The following is a 20,036-nucleotide window of genomic DNA, read 5'->3' as shown; positions in this document are numbered from 1 at the left end:
ACATGCCTGCAGTCCCAGTTGCTTGAGGGGCTGGGTGGGAAGATTGGTTGAGTCCGGGAGGTTGAGGCTACAGTGAGCCGAGATCGCACCATGAACTGCAGCCTGGGTGACAGAGCAAGACCCCAACTCAAAAAAAAAAATTGTACTCTTTATGTGGTATCACATTATACTTCAATTGCTAAAGTTTCCTTTTGTTTAAAGCTACCATTTCCCACTAAAGATTGAGTGTGACCTCTGCATGCATGTCATGAGCCACAGCCTTTCTTCTTTAACTGCTGCTCCGCATTCCCTCTCCACAGCAGTGTCGGTAGTCCTAGGACATTTACTTACTTGGCCAGGTCAAGAGACCCTTTACTTTTGAATTGTTTCATCAAGAAATCTACTTAGTAAGAACTGATGTATTTATGGAAGGAAAAATAATAATGTAGGTCTCTAGCCTGATGTCTATTTGCAGTGGAAATGTGGCTTTCTAGTAGGAGCCTATCCCATCTTCGGACATCTTTGGATCAACTGTTCTTGATTTTGTGGGGGTTTTTCTTTCCTGCTTTGAGTTAGGGCAGCTTCTCCAGGAATCCCAGTCATTTTATAAACATGGGCTCCTGCTTAAGTCATTATGCACCTCACTGACCTTCAGTTTGGGTGCATTTGTTAGTGAACTCTGTCTTGCTGTCCTGCTGCTGGTAGTATTTTCCAAACAGCTTGTTATTTCTTCCTCTGCTAATAACTAGCAAGAACCCAAAGTAAGCCTCTCTTGGTCGTGCTGCCCAAAGCTCAGTGGGATCACGCCTTGTCAGCCTGACCCTATCCATAACATGACTGTGAAAAGTGTATCTTAGAGTTTACAAAGCAGATGTGAAGTACCTAAGTGGAGTGAAGCAGACCCAGAGCAAGCTCATCTGCATAAATTAAATGAGTTTGGGGACTGTGGTGGGCTGGAGAGTGTGTGCCTGCTTTTATGGAGGAAATGACTCTTCCTCTCCCATTGACTGTTTCCCTGAGAGGTTATGGGAAATCTAGATTTGTAGGTAAAAATCCTCCAGCTTTTCAGTAATTGTGGGCCAGGTGTAAGCCATTGCTTGGCATTCAGGAACTTTTATTCATTGACATAGTCTGTCTTCCATTTGAAGTTAATTTATTTTAAATACATTCTGTGCACTTGAGCATCATACGTCTTACTTGGATGAATGTGATCTCTTTTGAGAAGAATTGGTGTAGTATACTTCAGAGCTTTAAACACTACTACTCATTTTGCCCTGTTGTTTCCATTTCTGTGACTCTCCTGAAGACATAAGTCAAAATGAGATGAAGCTTGTATACCAAGACCATTAGGTGTAACATTATTTGTAATGACTATCTACCAGGAGAAGATAATGGTTATTCTATTTTGTTGAATTTTATGAAGTTGTTAATATAATGTTAAAGTTATAGTAATATGGGAAAATTCATGATGAAAACAGGCTATAAAGTGGTTATATACTGTATAATAATTACTCCACCTTTTCTAGAGGATGACCTTAGGTCTCTATTATACAAAGCAAAGCAGGCCTACGTTCAGGGCAATTTTCATTGTTGTCCCAAGTCATGAGACTTCTTTCTTTTCTCTCCTACAAGTGCAGTTAACAATAAATACAGATGTGCAGAAAGCTGAGCCCAGTGCTTCTCTAGAATTGACAATCTGTGGTGTAGTAGTTTAGGATTTTTATTTTTAATCTGCTGCTTCAAGCTAAAATAACACATCTCTCTTAATTCAGGATGTTGAATTATAGTGTCACATTCATGCCGGGGCAATCTCATGGCATGTGGATTACTTTCTAAAGATTTGTTGCTGGTTTGAGATGAGCAGAGGCTTTCTCAGACCCTCAAGCTGAACTATCTAGTCTCAAAGATTTGCCTGCTGGATTTTTAATTTAAAAAATGCTATGGAATCTTCTTTCTTCATTTGGCTTGAGGTGTCTTGGACATGCTGCCTAAGTATTGGCCTATAGCTAGAAGGGGCTAAGGAAGAATTTTTTTCTTTTTGTTCTAGGGTAGCTCCTAGCTTGATTTAAACAATAATAAAAAATAAATAAAATATGTATATAGGGAATGTCTTTAAACATATGGGCTTAGTCATATTCTCAGCATATAGATTATTTTTAAATGCTTTAAGTGGAAATTGGACTTTTTTGGAAAACAAAGGTCCTAATTTTTCTCATTTTAAAAGGAAAAGGTGTTTGTCAAGGAAAATGTGAAAAACTGTCTTGGGACTTGACACCAAAATTCAACCACTGTTAAGATTTGGGAGTATTCCTTTCTAACATTTATTTTTTTCTGTTTATATTAACTTAGAATTTGTTTAACAGAATTTTTTTAAATAACAGCTTTTAAAAATTGTTATGATGATTTTAGAGATAGAGTTGCACTGTGTCACAGGCTGGAGTGCAGTGGTACGATCCTAGCTCACTGCAGCCTTGAACCCCTGGGCTCTAGTGATCCTCCTGCCTCAGTCTCCTGAGTAGCTGGGACTACAGGTTCATGCCACCACACCTGGCTAAATTTTTAGTATTTGTTAGAGATATGGGGGTCTTGCTTTGTTCCTCAGGCAGTCTCCAACTCGTGGTCTCAAATGATCTTCCTGCCTCACCTTCTTGAGTAGCTGGGATTATAGGCACGAGCCACCCTGCCTGCCCAGCAATAACAGGTTTATTGAAATATAATTTACATAAAGTTAACTCTTGTAACCACCCGTCAGTATTGTGCAGTGATAACCAGAACATTTTTATCATGCCAAAAAGAAATCTTGTACCAATTAGCAGTCACTCCCCATCTCCTCTTCTCCCCAGTTCTGGCAGCCATTCATCTATTTTATGTCTGTATTATGCCTATTGTGAAATATCCATAATGTCCATAATATGCCTGTTGTATCTGTCCGTTCTCATGCTGCAATGAAGAAATACCTGAGACTGGGTTGTTTATAAAGGAAAGAGGTTTAATTGACTCACAGTTCCATATGGCCCGGGAGGCCTCAGGAAATTCAACAATCATGGCAAAAGGCAAAGGAGAAGCAGGCACCTTCTTCACAGGGCAGCAGGACAGAGTGAGTGCAAGCAGGGGAAATGCCAGACACTTATAAAATCATCAGATCTCATGAGACTCCCTCGTTATCACGAGAACAGCATGGGGGAACTGCCTCCATGATCCAGTCACCTCCACCTGGTCCCACCCTTGACACATGAGGATTATTACAATTCAAGGTGAGATTTGGGTAAGGGCACACAGCCAAACCATATCACTTGTTATGGATATTTCATATCAACAGAATCGTCCACTGTGTGGCTTTTTATGTCTAGCTTCTGTAACTGAGCGTGAGGTGTTTTATTGTTTTAAATAATAGCTTTATCGAGATATAATTCATGTCATACAAGTCACCGATTTAAAAGATATATTAAAAGATATAATTCAGTTTTTTAGTATAGTCAGAGTTATATACCACTATCACCACAATTGATTTTAAAACATTTTCATCACTCCAAAAAAGAAACACCATATTCTTCAGTAGCCACTCCCCATTTCCTCCCAAGGCCTCCCTCCCACATCCTTAGGCAACCACTAATCTACTTTCTGTCTTTATAGATTTAATTATTCTGGACATTTCACATAAATGGAGTCATACAATACGTAGTCTTTTGTGACTGGCTTCTTTTGCTTAATATAATGTTCTCAAGGTTAATCCATGTCATAACATGTATCAATACTCCATTCCTTTTTACTGTTAAGAAATATTCCACTGTATGGATAGACCACATCTTATTTATCCATTCATCAGTTGATGGACATTTGGGTTGTTCCCACTTTTGGCTATTATTAGTAATCTGCTATGATTAATAATGCTGCCGTGAACATTGGCATATAAATTTTTATATGGACGTGTTTTCATTTTCTATTAGATTGTCTTACTAAAAAATTTCCCTTGGTATATACCTAGGAGTGGAGTTGCTGATAACTCTGTTTAATTTTTAAGGATCTGCCAGACTGCTTTCTGAAGCAGCTGCACCATTTTACATGCCTACCAGCAGTGTATGAAGGTTCTAATTTCTCCACATCTTTGCTAATAGTTACTATTTGTCTTTTTCATTATAGCCATCGTAGTAGGTATGAAGAGGTATCTCATTGTGGTTTTGATTTGCATTTCCCTGATGACTAATGTTAATCATCTGTTTGTTTATTGGACTTTTGGAAAAATGTCTGTTCATCTGCTTTCTCCATTTCTTGATTGGGTTGTCTTTTTATTATTGAGTTGTATTAGTTTCTGGATACTAATTCCTTGTAATTTGCAAATATTTTACCCCATTAAGTAGCTGTCTTTTCACTCTCTTGATGGTGTCCTTTGAAACACAAAGTCTTTAATTTTGATGAAGTTCATTTTATCTTTTGTTGCTTAGGTATTGGTGTGCATCTAAGAAACCATTTCCTAATCCAAGGTGACAAAGATTTACCTATGTATTCTTCTGAGAATTTTATATTTTTTATGTTACATTTAGGTCTTTGATCCATTTGCGTTGATTTTTGTTTGTCATGTGAGGCAGGGGTCCAGTTTCATTCTTTTGCACGTGACTATCCAGTTGTCACAGCACCACTTATTGAAAAAACTAGTCTTTCATCATTGAATTGTCTTGGCAACCTTGTCAAAAATCAACTGATCATAGACATGGGTTTATTTTTGTATTTACAGATCAAGATTGTTTTGGCTGTTATGCATCCTTTATATTTGCCTGTGAATTTCAGGATCAGCTTGCCAATTTCTGCAAAGAAGCCAGCTGAGATTTTGATAGTGATTGCATTAAATTTGTAGGTCAATTTAGGGAGTATTATCATCTTAACAATATTAAATCTTCTGATCCATGAACTACAAGATAGCTTTCCATTTTTTTAGATTGTCTTTAATTTCTTTCAAAAATGTTTTGTTGTACAAGTCTTGCACTTGTTAAACTTATTTCTAAGTGTCTTTACTGTTTTTGATGCTCCTTTAAATGGAATTGTTTTCATAATTCCAGTTTTTTTTGCTTCTTGCTACAATTGTAGAAATACAGTTGATTTATGTATATTGATCACATATCGTGAAATCTTGCTGAACTCTTGCTTATTGGCTCTAATAGTTTTTTTTAGTGGATTCTTTAGGAATTTTCTATATTCTAGATTGTGACATCTGCAGATAGTTTTACTTATTCCTTTCTAATTTGGGTGCCTTTAATTTCTTTTTTTTTATTTTTCTCTAATTGCCTTAGAACACTCAGTACAATGTTAAATTGAAGTGGCGAGAGTGGACATCTTTGTCTTTTTCCTCATCATAACGGGAAAGCATTTAGTCTTCACTGTTAAGCATGATGCTAGCTGGGGTTTTTTAATAAAAGCCCTTTATCAGGCTGAAGAAATTTTCTTCTATTCCTTGTTGATTGTTTTATCATGAAAGTGTGTTGGGGTTTTTTTTTCAAATGCTTTTTCTGCATCTGTTGAGATGACCGTGTGGCTTTTGGCTTTTGTCCTTTATTCTATTGATATGGTGTATATTGATTTTCATATGTTGAACCAACCTTACATTCCTGGGATAAATTCCACTTTGTCATGGTGTATAATCCTTTCTTGTTTGTTTGTTTGTTTGTTTGTTTGTTTTTGGAGACAGGGTCTCTCTGTCACCCAGGCTGAAATGCAGTGGTGTGATCACAGCTCACTGCAGCCTCTCCTGGGCTCAAGCAATCCTCCCATCTCAGCCTCCTGAGTAGCTGGGACTACAGGTGCATGCTACCATGCTTGGCTAATTTTTTATTTTAATTTTTGTAGAGACAGGGTCTCACTATGTTGCCCAGGCTGGTTGCATACTCCTGGGCTTAAGTAGTCCTCCTGCCTTGACTTCTCAAAGTGCTGGGATTACAGGCGTAAGCCATCATGCGTGGACTATAATCCTTTTTATATGTGTCTGGATTTTGTTTGCTAGGGTTTTCAGGATTTTTGTGTATATATGCATAAGAGATACTCATCTGTAGTTTTTTTGTGATGTCTTTGTTTGGTTTTGGTATCGGGATAATACTGGCCTCAAAGAGTGAGTTGGGAAATGTTTCCTTCTCTTCTGTTTTTTGGAAGAGTTTGTGAAGAATTGATCATTCTTTAAATGTCTTGTATTGTTCACCAATGGAGCCATCATGTCCAAGGTTTTTCTTTATGGGTAGTTTTTTGTTATTGTTGTTTTTGTTTGTTTGTTTTAAATCACTAAGTCAGTCTCTTTACTCGTTATAGGGCTATTCAGATGTTCTGTTTCTTCTTCTTTTTCTTCTTCTTCTTTTTTTTTTTTTTTTTTTAAGAGATGGAGTCACCCTGCCATCCAGGCTGGAGTGCATTGGCATGATCATAGCTCACTGCAGCCTCAATCTTCTGGGCTCAAGTAATTCTACTGCCTCAGTCTCCCGAGTAGCTGGAACTATAGGCGTACCACCACGCCTAGCTAATTTATTTTATTTGTAGAGACATGGGGTCTTGCTGTGTTGGCCAGGGTGGTCTCAATCTTCTGGCTTCAATCAGTCCTCCCACCTCAGCCGCCCAAAGTGTTGGGATTACAGGCATGAACAACCATGCTCAGCCTCTGTTTCTTCTTAAGTCAGTTTTTAGTTTTATGTCTTTCTAGGAATGTGTCCATTTCATCTAGGTCATCTAATTTGTTGGCATACAGCTGTTCATAGTAGTTCCTTATAATCACTTTTGTTGCCATAAGGTTGGTGGTAATGCCCTCTCCTTTATTTCTGAGTATAGTAATCTGTATCCTCTCTCCTTTTTTCTTGGTCAGTCTAGCTAAGAATTTGTCAGTCTTTTCAAAGAGCCAGCTTTTGGTTTTGTTCATTTTCTCTTATTTTCTGTTCTTTGTTTCATTTGTTTCAACTCTTATTCTCCCTTTTGCTTGCTTTGGGTTTAGTCTGCTCTTTTTCCAGTGTCTTAAGGTAGAAGATTAGGTTATTTATTAGAAACAATTGTCTTTGGCCGGGCACAGTGGCTCACGCCTGTAATCCCAGCACTTTGGGAAGTCACAGTGGGCAGATCACCTGAGGTCAGGAGTTCGAGACCAGCCTGATCAACATGGCAAAACCTCTTTTCTACTAAAAATACACAAAGTAGCCAGGAGTGGTGGCAGGCACCTGTAATCCCTGCTACTCTGGAGGCTGAGGCAGGAGAATCGCTTGAACCCAGGAGGTGGAGGTTGCAGTGAGCCAAGATCGGGCTATTGCACTCCAGCCTGGGAGACAGAGCAAGACTCTGTCGCAAAAAAAAAAAAAAAAAAAAAAAAAAAAAGAATTTTCTTCTAATATAGGCATTTACAGCTATAAATTTCCCCCTGAGCACTCCATTAGCTACATCATAAGTTTTGGTATCTTCATCCTTCTTGGATACTTTATACTTCCCCTTATGGTTTCTTCTTTGGCCCATTATTATTTAGGATGGGTTTTTAAAATTATCCACATAATTCATGAATTTCCCAAATTTCTTTCTGATTTTAATTTCATTCCTTTGTGGCCAGACAACATACTGTGTATGATTTAAGTGCTTTTAAATTTATTGAGGCTTGTTTAGTGGCCTGAAATATGATCTGTCCTGGAGAATGTTTCATGTGCACTTGAGTAGAATGTGTACTCTGTTCTTGCTGCATGGAGTGTTCTGTAGATGTCTGTTAGAATGTATGTGTTCATTGTGTTCAAGTCTTCTATTTCTTTGCTCGTCTGCCTAGTTGTCTATTATTGAAAGCAGAGTTATTAATGTGTCCAACTTTTATTTTTAAATTATCTATTTCCTTCATTTCTGCCGGCTTTTGGTTCATGTATTTTTGGGCTCTATTGTTAGGTACATATATATTTGTAGTTGTTATATCTTTCTAATGGATTGACCCTTTTATCAACTATCCTTTCTCTCCGTAGAATGAATTTTTAAATACATGCTTATTTAAACAGTTTGTGCAAAATTGTATTAAAAGTATGTAAAATAAAAAATACATGCATATAACCCCCAAACCTGTAGAAATCAGTGTTAACAATTTATGGTGTATCTTTTGAGTCCTTTTTAAATAAACTTACAAATGTTCTTTAAACAGAAGAATCATAGTCATAATGTTCTGCAGCTTTTTAGAAATTAAAGCCACATTAGATCCCAGAGATTACCTAATCTAAAATACTTCTTTTCAAAAATGAGAAAGCTGAGGCCCAGAGAAGGGCAAGTAGGTGGCCAAGCTGGGACTAGAACCTGGGTCTCCTGACTTGCTGCAGTGTTCCTTTTACTGAACCTTACTGCCTCCTGGAACAAAAGGGTCTTGTTATACTGTGACAGATATATGGGCCATGAATGGTTATGGCAAAATCATTTTATAAGTTATACTTCGAATTAATTTTGAAGATTTTATCTAATTTTTTTTATAGCTTCTTGTAGAAATTCTTATGAGGCCTACGATCTCTATCCGGGGACAGAAACTAAAAAGTAAGTATACCTGTTAGCTGCTGGTCCTTGTTTTCCAACCTGCCGATATGGTGGCAGTTCCCAGCAGCTACCTTCTTCCTTCCCTTCCTAACTCTTAATAGTGAGGACATGTCTTACATTCAGCTACAGGTTGCTCTCTCCTCCCCCAGCTAAGCAGCCATCTTTATTCATTCTGTACTGCGTAGAAATTCAGATCTGGGTTAAAAGAATACATCTTTGTACTTTTGATAGTCCTGTGATCCGGCTTCTATGTTTCTTTGGGAAATTCTTATTTCTCACATACAGCTAGCTGTGAGAGTAAGGAATAACCTGGTAAGATCACTGTTTTTTTTTTTAAAACCTATTTTTTGTTAGAAAGGTGACATATGCTCTTTGTAAAAAGTTCAGGCATTACCAGGGTGTGAATGGTAAAAAGTCAGAATGTTTTGGTATGCACTATTTCTTAAGCTGGGTGGTAGATATATGGGTAATATTCTATTATTATTTTTTATAACTTACACGTTACAAATATTCTTTTTAGATATTCAATTTTTTTTTTTTTTTTTTTGAGGCAGAGTCTCGCTCTGTTGCCCAGGCTGGAGTGCAGTGGTATGATCTTGGCTCACTGCAACCTCTGCCTCCTGAACTCAAGTGATTTTCCTGCCTCACCCGCTCAAGTAGCTGGGGTTACAGGCGCCTACCACCATACCCAGCTAATTTTTGTATTTTTTTTTTTAGTAGAGATGGGGTTTCACCATAATTGGCCAGGCTGGTCTCGAACTCCTGACCTCAAGTGATCCGCCCACCTCAGCCTCCCAAGTGCTGGGATTACAGGCATGAACCACCGCACCCAGCTTCAGTATTTAGTTTAAAATAAAAAAGTGAATGCACTTTATTCTGGCGTTAAAAGCCAGAGATGACTTCAGTTAATGTTTGGTGAATGCCCTCCTACCAACTTTGCATTTTTTTAATTTAAAAGATTTTTTTTTTTTTTTTTACCCCAATAGGCCATACTATATAAGGCCTCATTTGTGCATGCAGTAGTGGCTAAGAGGATTTATATTCATTTTTAATGTCTCAGCTGTGTATTCTGTCTAACTTGATCTTTCATGTTCTCTATGTACCCTCATAGCAAGTAGCATATTATAATTATTTGTTAGTGCACTTGTTTAGTCTGTCTTCCTCCCACTAGATTTATAGGTTCCATGAAGGCTGAGACTTCTTTTCCCTCACCACTGTATCTGCTCTAGAGTAGATGCTGAACAATACTTGATGAATGAGTGAATCCCAATTCCTTTTAAAAATGGAGGATCTAGAAATAGTGAGATATATAGTGAGACATACAGAGCAGTGTTTCACCCTGCTCTGAAGTCATTAAATAAATCAATCACAGAGCCCCAGTAGGTTGAAAGGTGGTGATAAGGGATGCAGAGCATCTGCACTGTCTCAGGATTATGAGACAACCCATCTAGTCAAGCTAGCTTGGCAGGCTGCCCATTGGGATCTGAGAAGGAGACCTAGCATTTTAGCATTCCTAGCAGGTTAGGAGTGAATGGAAACAGTTTTAAAAAATAGGAGCAGTGCCAAATAAAACACTTTGTCCGTGGTTCATACTCAGTTTCATCATCTTTTGGTTTTGGGCTCATGAAAATTAAGTTTTCTTTTTATGCTACTTTCACGTTCCTGCCCACAGGGAAGTAGTAGTTTCTTTATAAGAATTAGTAATAGATCAGACATTAAGAGCCATTTGCCCAACACAGATAACAGCAACAAAAAAAGAAATGCTCAGTTAATGAGTCTGATAAAAATGATATCTTTGTTTGCTGCTAGTAGAACTTTCAATGGAAATTTATAACAAGAGCAGTTGAGATGCTTATACTTTAACTTTTAGCCAGGCATGGTACACGCGCATGCAGTCCTAGCCACTCGCGAGGGTGAGGAGGGAAAATTGCTTGAGCCTAGGAGTTCGAGACCACAGTGAGCTGTGATCGTGCCCCTGAGTGACAGAGTAAGACCTCATTTAAAAAACCAAAACAAACGAACAAAAAAAAGATGCTTATACTTTAGATTCTAGTAGTTCTGCTTTTGAAAATGTATCTTGAGTAACCAGTTTAATACAAGCATTAAAAGGATACACATATATATTAAGTTGCTTATTTGTAGTCTATTTAAATAGCCAAAAAAAAAAAAAAGAAAACAAATTCTAGATATATCCTAAGCAAGACATTAAGGGAAAATGGCTTTATTAAATGATGGCACAACAACAGGTTGGAATTATGAAGACTGTGGAGCATAATAAGAAAACAGCTGCTGTATCAAACCAAAAACAATATGCAAATGGGCTTGTAGGTTCTGATGGGCACTATGAAAATCTTTGGTAGACAGAGACTGGAAGAAGTATATTAAAAGAAAAATAATCATCTTGGAGGGGATTGTAACAGTTCTTACGCTGAAAAAAAATGTGGTAACCGTTGTACTATCTTTTCAATGAGAAAAATAACCAGTCATTACCCTTTCACTTTCAGTAAGTGATGAAATGTCCAAGGACTGCTTGAGTATCCTGTATAATACCTGTGTCTGTGTAAGTACCCCTGCCACTGGGGCTCCGTTTATCTCCCCTACCAGGTCTGCAATGTTTAAGATGGAAGTATTCGAATACAGTGGCAGACATGAGAGCTGTTTTCAGACAGTGGGGGAATCGGGCTTATTTTATGTGTGCCTGAAAATCAGGACTAACTGGTAGAAATTATGGGGAGGCAGAATTTTGTAGCAGTTGTTAAGAGCCAGGACTGCTGCAGCAGGTAGTAAACTCCTTTGGCCTTAGAGCTGTCCAGCTGGACACTTGCCAAAAGGTGACAAGTGTTGGCAGACTGTGACCTTTAAGACTCATTTTAACTCCATTATGCCTATTTTTTCATTTTCCTTGTTAGAAAACAAAATGAGAACCAGAAGCCCTGCCCATATATTGAGCAGGACTCTCTACTAGGTTGACCACTGAGCCAGGAAGAATGGTGAATAAAGAAAGCAATTTGGTAGAAACAAAAGAGGATGGCACTTAGTGTTAGGACCTGATTTTGTGTTCTGACCCTTGGCTTAGTACACCTCCCAAGCTGTAGTTTCTTACCAATAGAGTGCAGTTAGCAGTCGTATTAACATCATAGATTTATTGTGAGAACTGAGATAGTAGATGTGAAAACACTTTGTAAAACAATATATAAATGTTAGTTTTTAAAAGATACAGTGCCTGTCTTTTAGAAACTTATGATAAACTGTGTAAACCGTGAATCATAATACATGGCAGAATGAGATGAGTGCTATTACAGATGTGAACCCTGTATGCTGTGGAAATAAAAAAAAAAAAACCATTTAGCTCCATTTCATTTCTTGCCTCATTCAAAATAAGATTTCTGGCATCTTGTGGGTGTATGCAAAATCTACCAAGATCACAAACTTAGAAGCAGGTAAGAAGAAGATAAAACAAAGGTGGGGACATAACGTATAGCCAGGAATTGGGCTGATATAAAAATGAAGACAATAAAATCATCTGTATTATGGATGGGCACAAATTTGGCTTCAAGCTTCTTAGCAGCCAACACAAATAGGGGAATATGTTTGAACACTTATACATAATTCAGCATCTATAATAGTGCTGTGCAATTGAAATATAATGCCAGCCACTTGGGTTATTTTAAATTTCCTTGTAGCCACATTTTTTTTAAAGAAAAAAGTAGGAAGAAATAATGAAGTTAATTTTGATGATAAATTCTATTTAACACAGTATATCAAGAATATTGTCATTCTAACATGTAATCAGTATAATTAATTATTAATGAGATATTTACTTGTTTTTGGTTTGAGCTCTCAAAATCCAATGTGTTTTTTTTTTTCCTTTCCTTTTGTTTGAACACCCAGAGCACATCTCAGTTTGGCCTGGCCACTTTTCAAGTGCTCAGTAGCCATGTATAGCTAATGACAGAGATAGGCACAGGGAGATCTATAAGATAAAAAACAAATTGTTCAGGAAATGCACAGTTCTTGCAACTAAGGCCAATAAGAAATTGTCCTTATAGAAGACAGTGTATAATATAATGACTCCATCATTGGCCAATCCATATAGTCACTAGTTTTATGAGGCTGTTTTAAAATCATGATACCTAATGTTCATCAGTGACATTTCAATAAAACAGTTAAAAAAATGAAATGTATGAAGAGAAGTTGATTAATGGGTACAAATATATGGGATGATAAATAAGACCTAGTGTTAGATAAATCAGTAAGGGTGACTTAGTTTATAATAATGTGTTCTGTTTTACATTTCAAAATAGCTAGAAGAGAATTTGAATGGTTCTTAGCATAAAGAAAAGACAAGTATTTAAGCTGATGCCTATCCCAAGTACATTGATTTGATTTTTATAAATTATATGAATGTATTAAATTATATGCTCCCTGAAATTATGTAACTTTATTATACATCAACTGAAAGTATTTTTAAATAAAATTAAAAAAAAATTTTAAGGAACATAGGATGATATGTTCCAATTATGTGCTATCTGGCTGAATTCCACGTTATGTAGAGAACCTGAGGCTCTTAGGGTCGCAAACACGAATGCCTCCAGGGATCAGGCAGAAAACAGGAAATGTTTGGAATTGCTGGTGTTGGAGTGGGGACTTGTGTAAACTGTGACTAAACTGGAGCAAGTATGTCCTGTCTAAAGATGTTTGAATTCAAAAGTTTAAAAAGTACTGTTGGCCGGACACAGTGGCTATCACCTGTAATCCCAGCAATTTGGGAGGCTGAGGCAGGTGGATCACTTGAGGTCAGGAGTTCCAGACCAGCCTGGCCAACATGGTGAAACCTCATCTGTACTAAAAACACAAAAATTTGCCGGGCATGGTGGTGTATGCCTATAGTCCCAGCTACTCGGGAGGCTGAGGCAGGAGAATCACTTGAATCCAGGAGAAAGAGGTTGCAGTGAGCTGAGATCACACCACTGCACTCCAGCGTGGGTGACAGAGTGAGATTCTCTCAAAAAATAAAAGATAAAAAAATAAACAGTACTGCTCATCAGAAAAAGCTTGGCCTACTGGATGCTAGTTTGTAGCTTCTCATTTGGATACTTGACAGGTACTAGGTCAAGAGCTTATTATTAGGCTGGGTGCAGTGGCTCACACCTATAATCTCAACACTTTGATAGGCCGAGGCAGGAGAATTGTGTGTGTCCAGGAGCTCAAGACCAGCCTGGGCGACATAGCGAGAACCTGTCTCTACAAAAAATAAAAAACTGGCCGGACGTGGTGTTATATACCTGTAGTCCCAGCTCCTCAGGAGGCTGAGGTGGGAGGATTGCTCGAGCCTGAGAGGTCAAGGCTGCGGTGAGCCATGATTGTGCCAGTGCACTCACTCAGCCTGGGCTATAGAGTGAGACCCTGTCTCAAAAAAAAAAAAAAAAAACAAACAAAAAAAACCTATGATGAATATTCTATGTAAAAAACTCTCCCCCGAAAAATGTAGTTGCATACAACATTTTATATATTGTTTTAGTGCTTTTTGGCCTCAGTTAAGAACTTGTGAGGAGTTCTTGTAGAGGAAAGGAAGGATTGTGATGGCCTTTTGGGTGGCCAGTCTTGACTTTGGAAGGTTTTCCAAGAGGAGTCATTTTAGCCAGTCTGTAAAAGGAGTAGCACTTTGATAAATTGAAGAGAGGAGAAAGGTGGGTAGTCAAGGGTAGCTAGTTAGAGCAGCAGGATTGTGTATTTGACAGCCTGGAGATAGATTTTTAAGCTTTGAGAAAGTAGTAAATTTATTTCTCTTTTTTTCTGTTTCTTTGGATCTTCCAGAACTTTTGCTTGTCTGAGTAAAACTAGAGTCAGTCCTGTTTCACATATCGTAGCCAGTGTAGGTACTGTATGTAGTTCGGGAATACAACCTTTTTTTTTTTTTTTTTTTTAATGTGTCAGTGCTGTGTCTGAAGAACCGAAATGTATTAATACAGACGGAGATTGCTTTCTTTAGTGTCCTATTTAATGTGATCGTTGAAGATTTATATACTCGGCACATCTTTATTGATGCCTTCACTTTGAAAATTAAATTTGCCAGGTGCGGTGGTGCACGCCTGTAGTCCCAGTGATTCAGGAGCCTGAGGTGGGGGGATCTGGCATTTTGGGAGGCTGAGGTGGGGGGATCGCTTGAGCCCAGGTGATTGAGGCTGCAGTGAGCTATATTCGTACTTGTTAATAGTCATGGCCTCAGCCTGGGCAGCAGAGTGAGACCCTGTCTCTAAAATTAAAAGAAAGAAAATTAAATTTGTTGCAACGTATCTCATTTCACTGATTCTGAAATGCTTCCTAGCTTGGGGTTCCCATTTACCAAACTCTGTATGTCTGCACCCTTGATTATACTTTTTAAGGAGAAGTCAAGTTTATTACAGTAAGCCTTGGAATTTTTTCAGCTTAGAGGCTGAAAAAAAAAAAAAAAAAGAAATATTAAAGCCACTAAGCTCTAGTTGCCTTAAGGCAGTAGGGGTGGGATGGGTATGTGTGTGTGTGTGTGTGTGTAAGCTATAGCAGTACTGCAGTTTCTTTCTTTTTAGAGACAGGGTTTCACTCTGTCCCCGTGCTGGAATGCAGTGGTGAGATTGTAGCTCTCTGTGGCCTCACACTCTGGCCTCAAGCAGTCCTCTCACCTCAGCCTCTGGGGTAGCTGGGATTACAGGTGTGAGCCACTGCCCGTGACAGTACTGCAGTTTTAAATCCAAACTCTTGAACCTAAGTTTTAAGGTCTTTAACCAGCTAGTTTCCTTACTTCCTTCATACCCCTTGGGGGTTTTGTTTTTTTGTTGTTGTGTTTTTTTGTTTTGTTTTTTTTTTGAGTCGGGATCTCCCTCTGTTGCCCAGGCTAGAGTGCATTTGCCCAGTCTCGGCTCACTGCAACCTCCACCTCCTGGGCTCAAGTGATCCTTTTACCTCAGCCTCCCAAGTAGTTAGGACTACAGGCATGCACCACCACACCCAGCTAATATTTATATTTTTAGTAGAGACAGGGTTTTGCCATGTTGGCCAGGCTGGTCTCGAACTCCTGGCCTCAAGTGATCTGCCCACCTTGGCCTCCCAAAATGCTGGGATTACAGGTGTGAGCCACCACGCCCGGCCTCAAAGACTTTTAAGGTGATCATTTTACTGATGAAAAAATGGAGTTCCAAAGGTGAGAAGTGATTTGCTCAGGATCACACAGCTGGAATTAGAACTTGGGTCTGACTCTTAAGTCCATGCTTCGGCACTGTTTGATTTCAGATTTAAGAATGGCCTTCAGAACTCTGAGTTCTCTTAGGAAATACCATCTCATTGTGTTATGTTCTCACAAGTGAGCTCCCACTTGTGTAGCCTGCATGTCAGGAGGCTTTTTTCTTCCATGGCTGGGGAGTTAACGAGATTTCCCACAGTTAAGTCATGCCATTCCTGTTTTGTTGACTCATGCCAGTTTTCAGAGGTGAAGTTGCTTTTCAGTGTCTGTAAAGGATGCCTTGCTCTTCATAATTTATTTTGTAGTTACAACCTATTCTGCCTTTTCTTCTTGTGACAGACGGAGGGAGTTACAAAGCGTTTGGCAGAAAAGAATGACTTTGTGATCTTCCTGTTTACACTGATGACAAGTAAGAAGACATTCTTACAAACAGCAACCCTCATTGAAGATATTTTGGGTGTTAAAAAGGTGAGCTGTGTCCTCCATCTGACCAGATGGGGAAGGGTGTCTCAGACCATTGGATTCTCAAACCTGAATAATATACAGAGCTGTTTTAAAAGAAAGTGTTAAATTATGTCTTGTGTTACTCAGATGTATTCAAGTATAAAACTTGATTACCCCTTATACTAGTGGTTCTTACATGACTGTAAAACCTAAACAAACATGTACATTGAAATCAAACTAATTCTAAAACTCAGAACTTCAGATTGACTCTGTGGATGTAGTGTGATGCCTCATGTTGCTTTGCTGAAATGAAATTGCACCTCATTACCGTGGGGCAAGTTCTTTGTAGCATGTATGTGCTATTGTATGCTATGCAGTGACTCCATTCTCTTACCACTTTTCTCTACTGCTCTCTGAACTGACGTGAAGCCTTCATTAGTTAGGATATGTTCTCCTTGGTAGTAATGTTTGGCTTTCACTTATGAAGTCCGCCTCTATTTTTTCTCATTAGTCTTCAACAATTAAAGTTGGTTAATTGGCACCAGCGCAGTAGGAGACAAATGGGAGCTCTGAAATCCTGCCACTTGGTCATAAGGTTGATATTCAGATGATCCATAACTTAAAAAAAACTGTGATCGAAATGAAAACTAAATTAAAAATTTCAAGAATTCACAGATACCCAGAAATACGTTCATAGACCTCTGTTAGAGACTCACTGTGTTACATTTTTGGTGTAATGCTTGTTAGGACCTGGAGCTCACCTCCCCAGTCCTAATCCATCCTGAGCCTCCATGTTGGTTGCTCGTTGGCAGATTTCTTTCTCTTCCTGTTTAGCAGCCTCCTAGAGGTTGCTGTTGCAGGGAGGTGGATGTTCACATGCACTGTGGTGACCCCAGCTTTCATTTCTTCTTGCTGTGCTTTCCCCAGGCCTTGCTTGTCATTGCCCAGCACAAGTAGCTTATTGTCTGTAGGAACACATTGGAGATGTGTGCAGGCCCCAGACAGACCCTTTGTGCCCTTTGATAAAAAGGTTTTGTTATTCCAGTAATTGTGTGTTCCAGCCAGTGTGTGAAAGGGGGCCTCCAGAGTGGAAACTCCAGACTCCTTAGCAGTCTCAGTATAAGAGTCTAGAAGTGCTCCTTCACAACTTTTCCCACTTGCCTCTCACTCCCTCTCATTCCTTTTTGTGTACCCCAAAATGGCGACGTGTTCTACCAAACATTATGGGTATCTTGGTGCAGTTTGAAAGGGGCATAGACACCATAAAGAAAGTGAAACACCATAAACTGGGAAAAGACATTTGAATTCAGGTAACCAACAAAGGATTTGTATTCAGAATTTATCAAGAATTCTTACAAGCCAGGTGCGGTGGCTCATGCCTGTAATTCCTACACTTTGGAAGGCTGAGGCAGGCAGATCACTTGAGGTCAGGAATTTGAGAACAGCCCGGCCATCATGGCGAAACCCAGTCTCAGTCTCTACTAAAAAATACAAAAATTAGCCAGGCGTGGTGGTGCACACCTGTAGTCCCAGCTACTTGGGAGGCTAAGGCACGAGAATTGCTTGAACCCGGGAGGCAGAGGTTGCAGTGAGCCAAGATTGTGTCACTGCACTCCAGACTGGGCAACAGAGCAAGACTCCCTCAAAAAAAAAAAAAAAAAAAAAAAGAATTCTTACAAATCAGCATGAAAAAGACAAATAGCCCAGGAGACAAATGGGCAATGTTATGAACAAGCATTTTACAGACGAGAAAGAAATGGTCCATAAATATAAAAGGTGCTTAACTTCATTGGCAATCAAGGAAATGCAAATCAATACCATAGTGAGGGGGAGAGTGGGCAAATGTTGGTGAGTATGTGTATCAGTGGAAACACTTGTATACTACTAATAAATGTTTATCAGCAGAATATCCTCTTTTTTTATTTTGTAGTTGAACAGGCACATACCTTGTACCCCAGCACGTAGGGAAGCTTTACCCTGAGGGCTGAGACATCAGTATTTTGCCATGGGTCGCCTATAACCTGTGCCTGGATACACTTGTGGGGAAGCTCAGTCCTAGAACAGTGATTCTTAGGATTGAAACCCAGAAGGTTGTGAAATCAATCCGTCGGGTCTACCAGCCAAATAGAAAAGATCAAACTGTATTGTGTAAGGGTATTATTTGAATGAGTTTTTGTTTGACATTTATATGTACATTCCCATATGTCTGTTTACTGGTGGTCGTTCTTGGTGATAGCTAAAAAGTTTAGAAGCCACTGCCCCAGCAAAAACTTCTCCACCTGTGCATCAAGAAACACATAAGAACATTTGTAGCTTCGTTGTTTCAGAACAAAAAACTGAAACCAAATCTCTGATCCATGAATAGGAGAAGGGATGAATGTACTTTCTTCACACAATGGAATATTATATAGTAGAAATGAATGAACTGTTGCCATAGGCAGCAACATAGCTGAGTAATTGAAATAATCGAGTGGTAGAAGCCAGTTGCAGAACACTGTAGGTAGTATATCATTTTCATAAAGCTCAAAAAAGCAAATTATTTATTGATAAAACTAGTTTTTAAATGGCAAGGCAATAATAATTAATGATAGTGATTCCCAGAGGCAGAGAGATGCAATAGGAAAGGCACACACAGCTAGCCATTTTGTTATGCTGCATAATATGTATTGTATGTATCAAAAATTAAAACGTAAGAATTAAATTCTTGGCCGGCCACGGTGGCTCATGCCTGTAATCCCAGCACTTTGGGAGGCCGAGGTGGGCAGATCACTTGAGGTCAGGCGACCAGCCTGGCCAATATGGTGAAACCCTGTCTCTACTAAAAATATAAAAATTAGCCAGGCATGGTGGTGCATGCCTGTAGTCCCAGCTACTTAGGAGGCTGGGACAGAAAAATCACTTGAACCCAGGAGGCAGAGGTTGCAGTGAGCAGAGATTGTGTCATTGCACTCCAGCCTGGGCATCACAGTGAGACTCCGCCTTAAAAAAAAAATCGTAAAATTTAAAACAAAACAAAAAACCATAAGAAGTGGGCTGGGGGTGGTGGGACCTGTTTTGGGACCCATATACTGAGTTAGACAGGGCTAGAGGAACTGGTGAGCTGAAAGTTACAGTTGCCAATAATAATAGTAGCTAACATTTGTTTTGTACTAGGGAAAAGGAAAGGTGGAAGCAGCCGTTCCCCAGTGCCCCCTGCACAGCAAGTTCCTGGCCTCCATTACTAGAAATAGACGGGGTTGTGGGATTCATGAGAGCTTCTAGGAATCATGCGCTTGTTTCGGGCACGTTCACTGATACCCTTGCTACCAGGTCCTGTGCATTGAGTCTCGGGAGAAAGGGTGGCATATATGCCTTCATCAAAGTATGGTCAGATTATTTGGGAAATAGATGCAGGAACAGATTATTAAAAGTTCATGTGATCTGTGCAATGAAAGACAATCCAGTGGAAGTAAATTAGTGGGGTGAAGGATAGCAGGTGTTATCTGAATAGCACAGGGATGGTTCAAAATGAGAAAAGTTCATGTAGTACATGCCATTTACAGATTTTAAGGAGTAATAAGTGAGAATAGAACCAAGTAGCACAAGGCATTCCATAAAATTATCATTCTTAATAAAAGCTAGCAATAGAAGGAAAACTTATAAACTATATATAGGGTATTTATTAAAATGTAACTTATAGGATATTTATTAAAATTTACAGCAAATATTGTACTTAATTTTAATGTTTTGGAATTATTTCTAGTAAAGTCAAGAAAAAGACAAGAATTCTTGCTCTTATTCTGGATAAATGGTCACATATATGTGTACCCAGAGAGTACCTGTAGGAATGTTCATTGCAGCATTGTTTAATAGTGAAAAACTGTAGTTTACCTAAATATGTATTAAA

General features: G+C 38.8%; 1 protein-coding gene across 10 annotated transcripts in view; it reads left to right on the top strand.

Moving 5' to 3' along the window:
* TRPC4AP (transient receptor potential cation channel subfamily C member 4 associated protein) overlaps positions 1–20,036 on the top strand; it is an 86,846-nt gene that overhangs the window by 23,616 nt on the left and 43,194 nt on the right. For 6 of the 10 annotated variants that reach the window (XM_054466762.2, XM_063659160.1, XM_054466759.2 and 3 more), the window contains exons 4-6: positions 8,430–8,487; positions 10,992–11,047; positions 16,046–16,174. In XM_054466762.2, the coding sequence (XP_054322737.1) occupies positions 8,430–8,487; positions 10,992–11,047; positions 16,046–16,174 (243 nt within the window). The remainder of the gene's footprint in view (positions 1–8,429; positions 8,488–10,991; positions 11,048–16,045; positions 16,175–20,036) is intronic. The other 4 variants (XM_063659162.1, XM_063659161.1, XM_063659164.1 and 1 more) reach the window with 1 other exon arrangement.

This window comes from Pongo pygmaeus, chromosome 21, assembly GCF_028885625.2.
Source record: "Pongo pygmaeus isolate AG05252 chromosome 21, NHGRI_mPonPyg2-v2.0_pri, whole genome shotgun sequence".
Classification (NCBI taxonomy): Eukaryota; Metazoa; Chordata; class Mammalia; order Primates; family Hominidae; genus Pongo; species Pongo pygmaeus.
The sequence above is the reverse complement of the archived record's forward strand: the minus strand, read 5'-3'. Positions and strand labels throughout refer to the sequence as shown.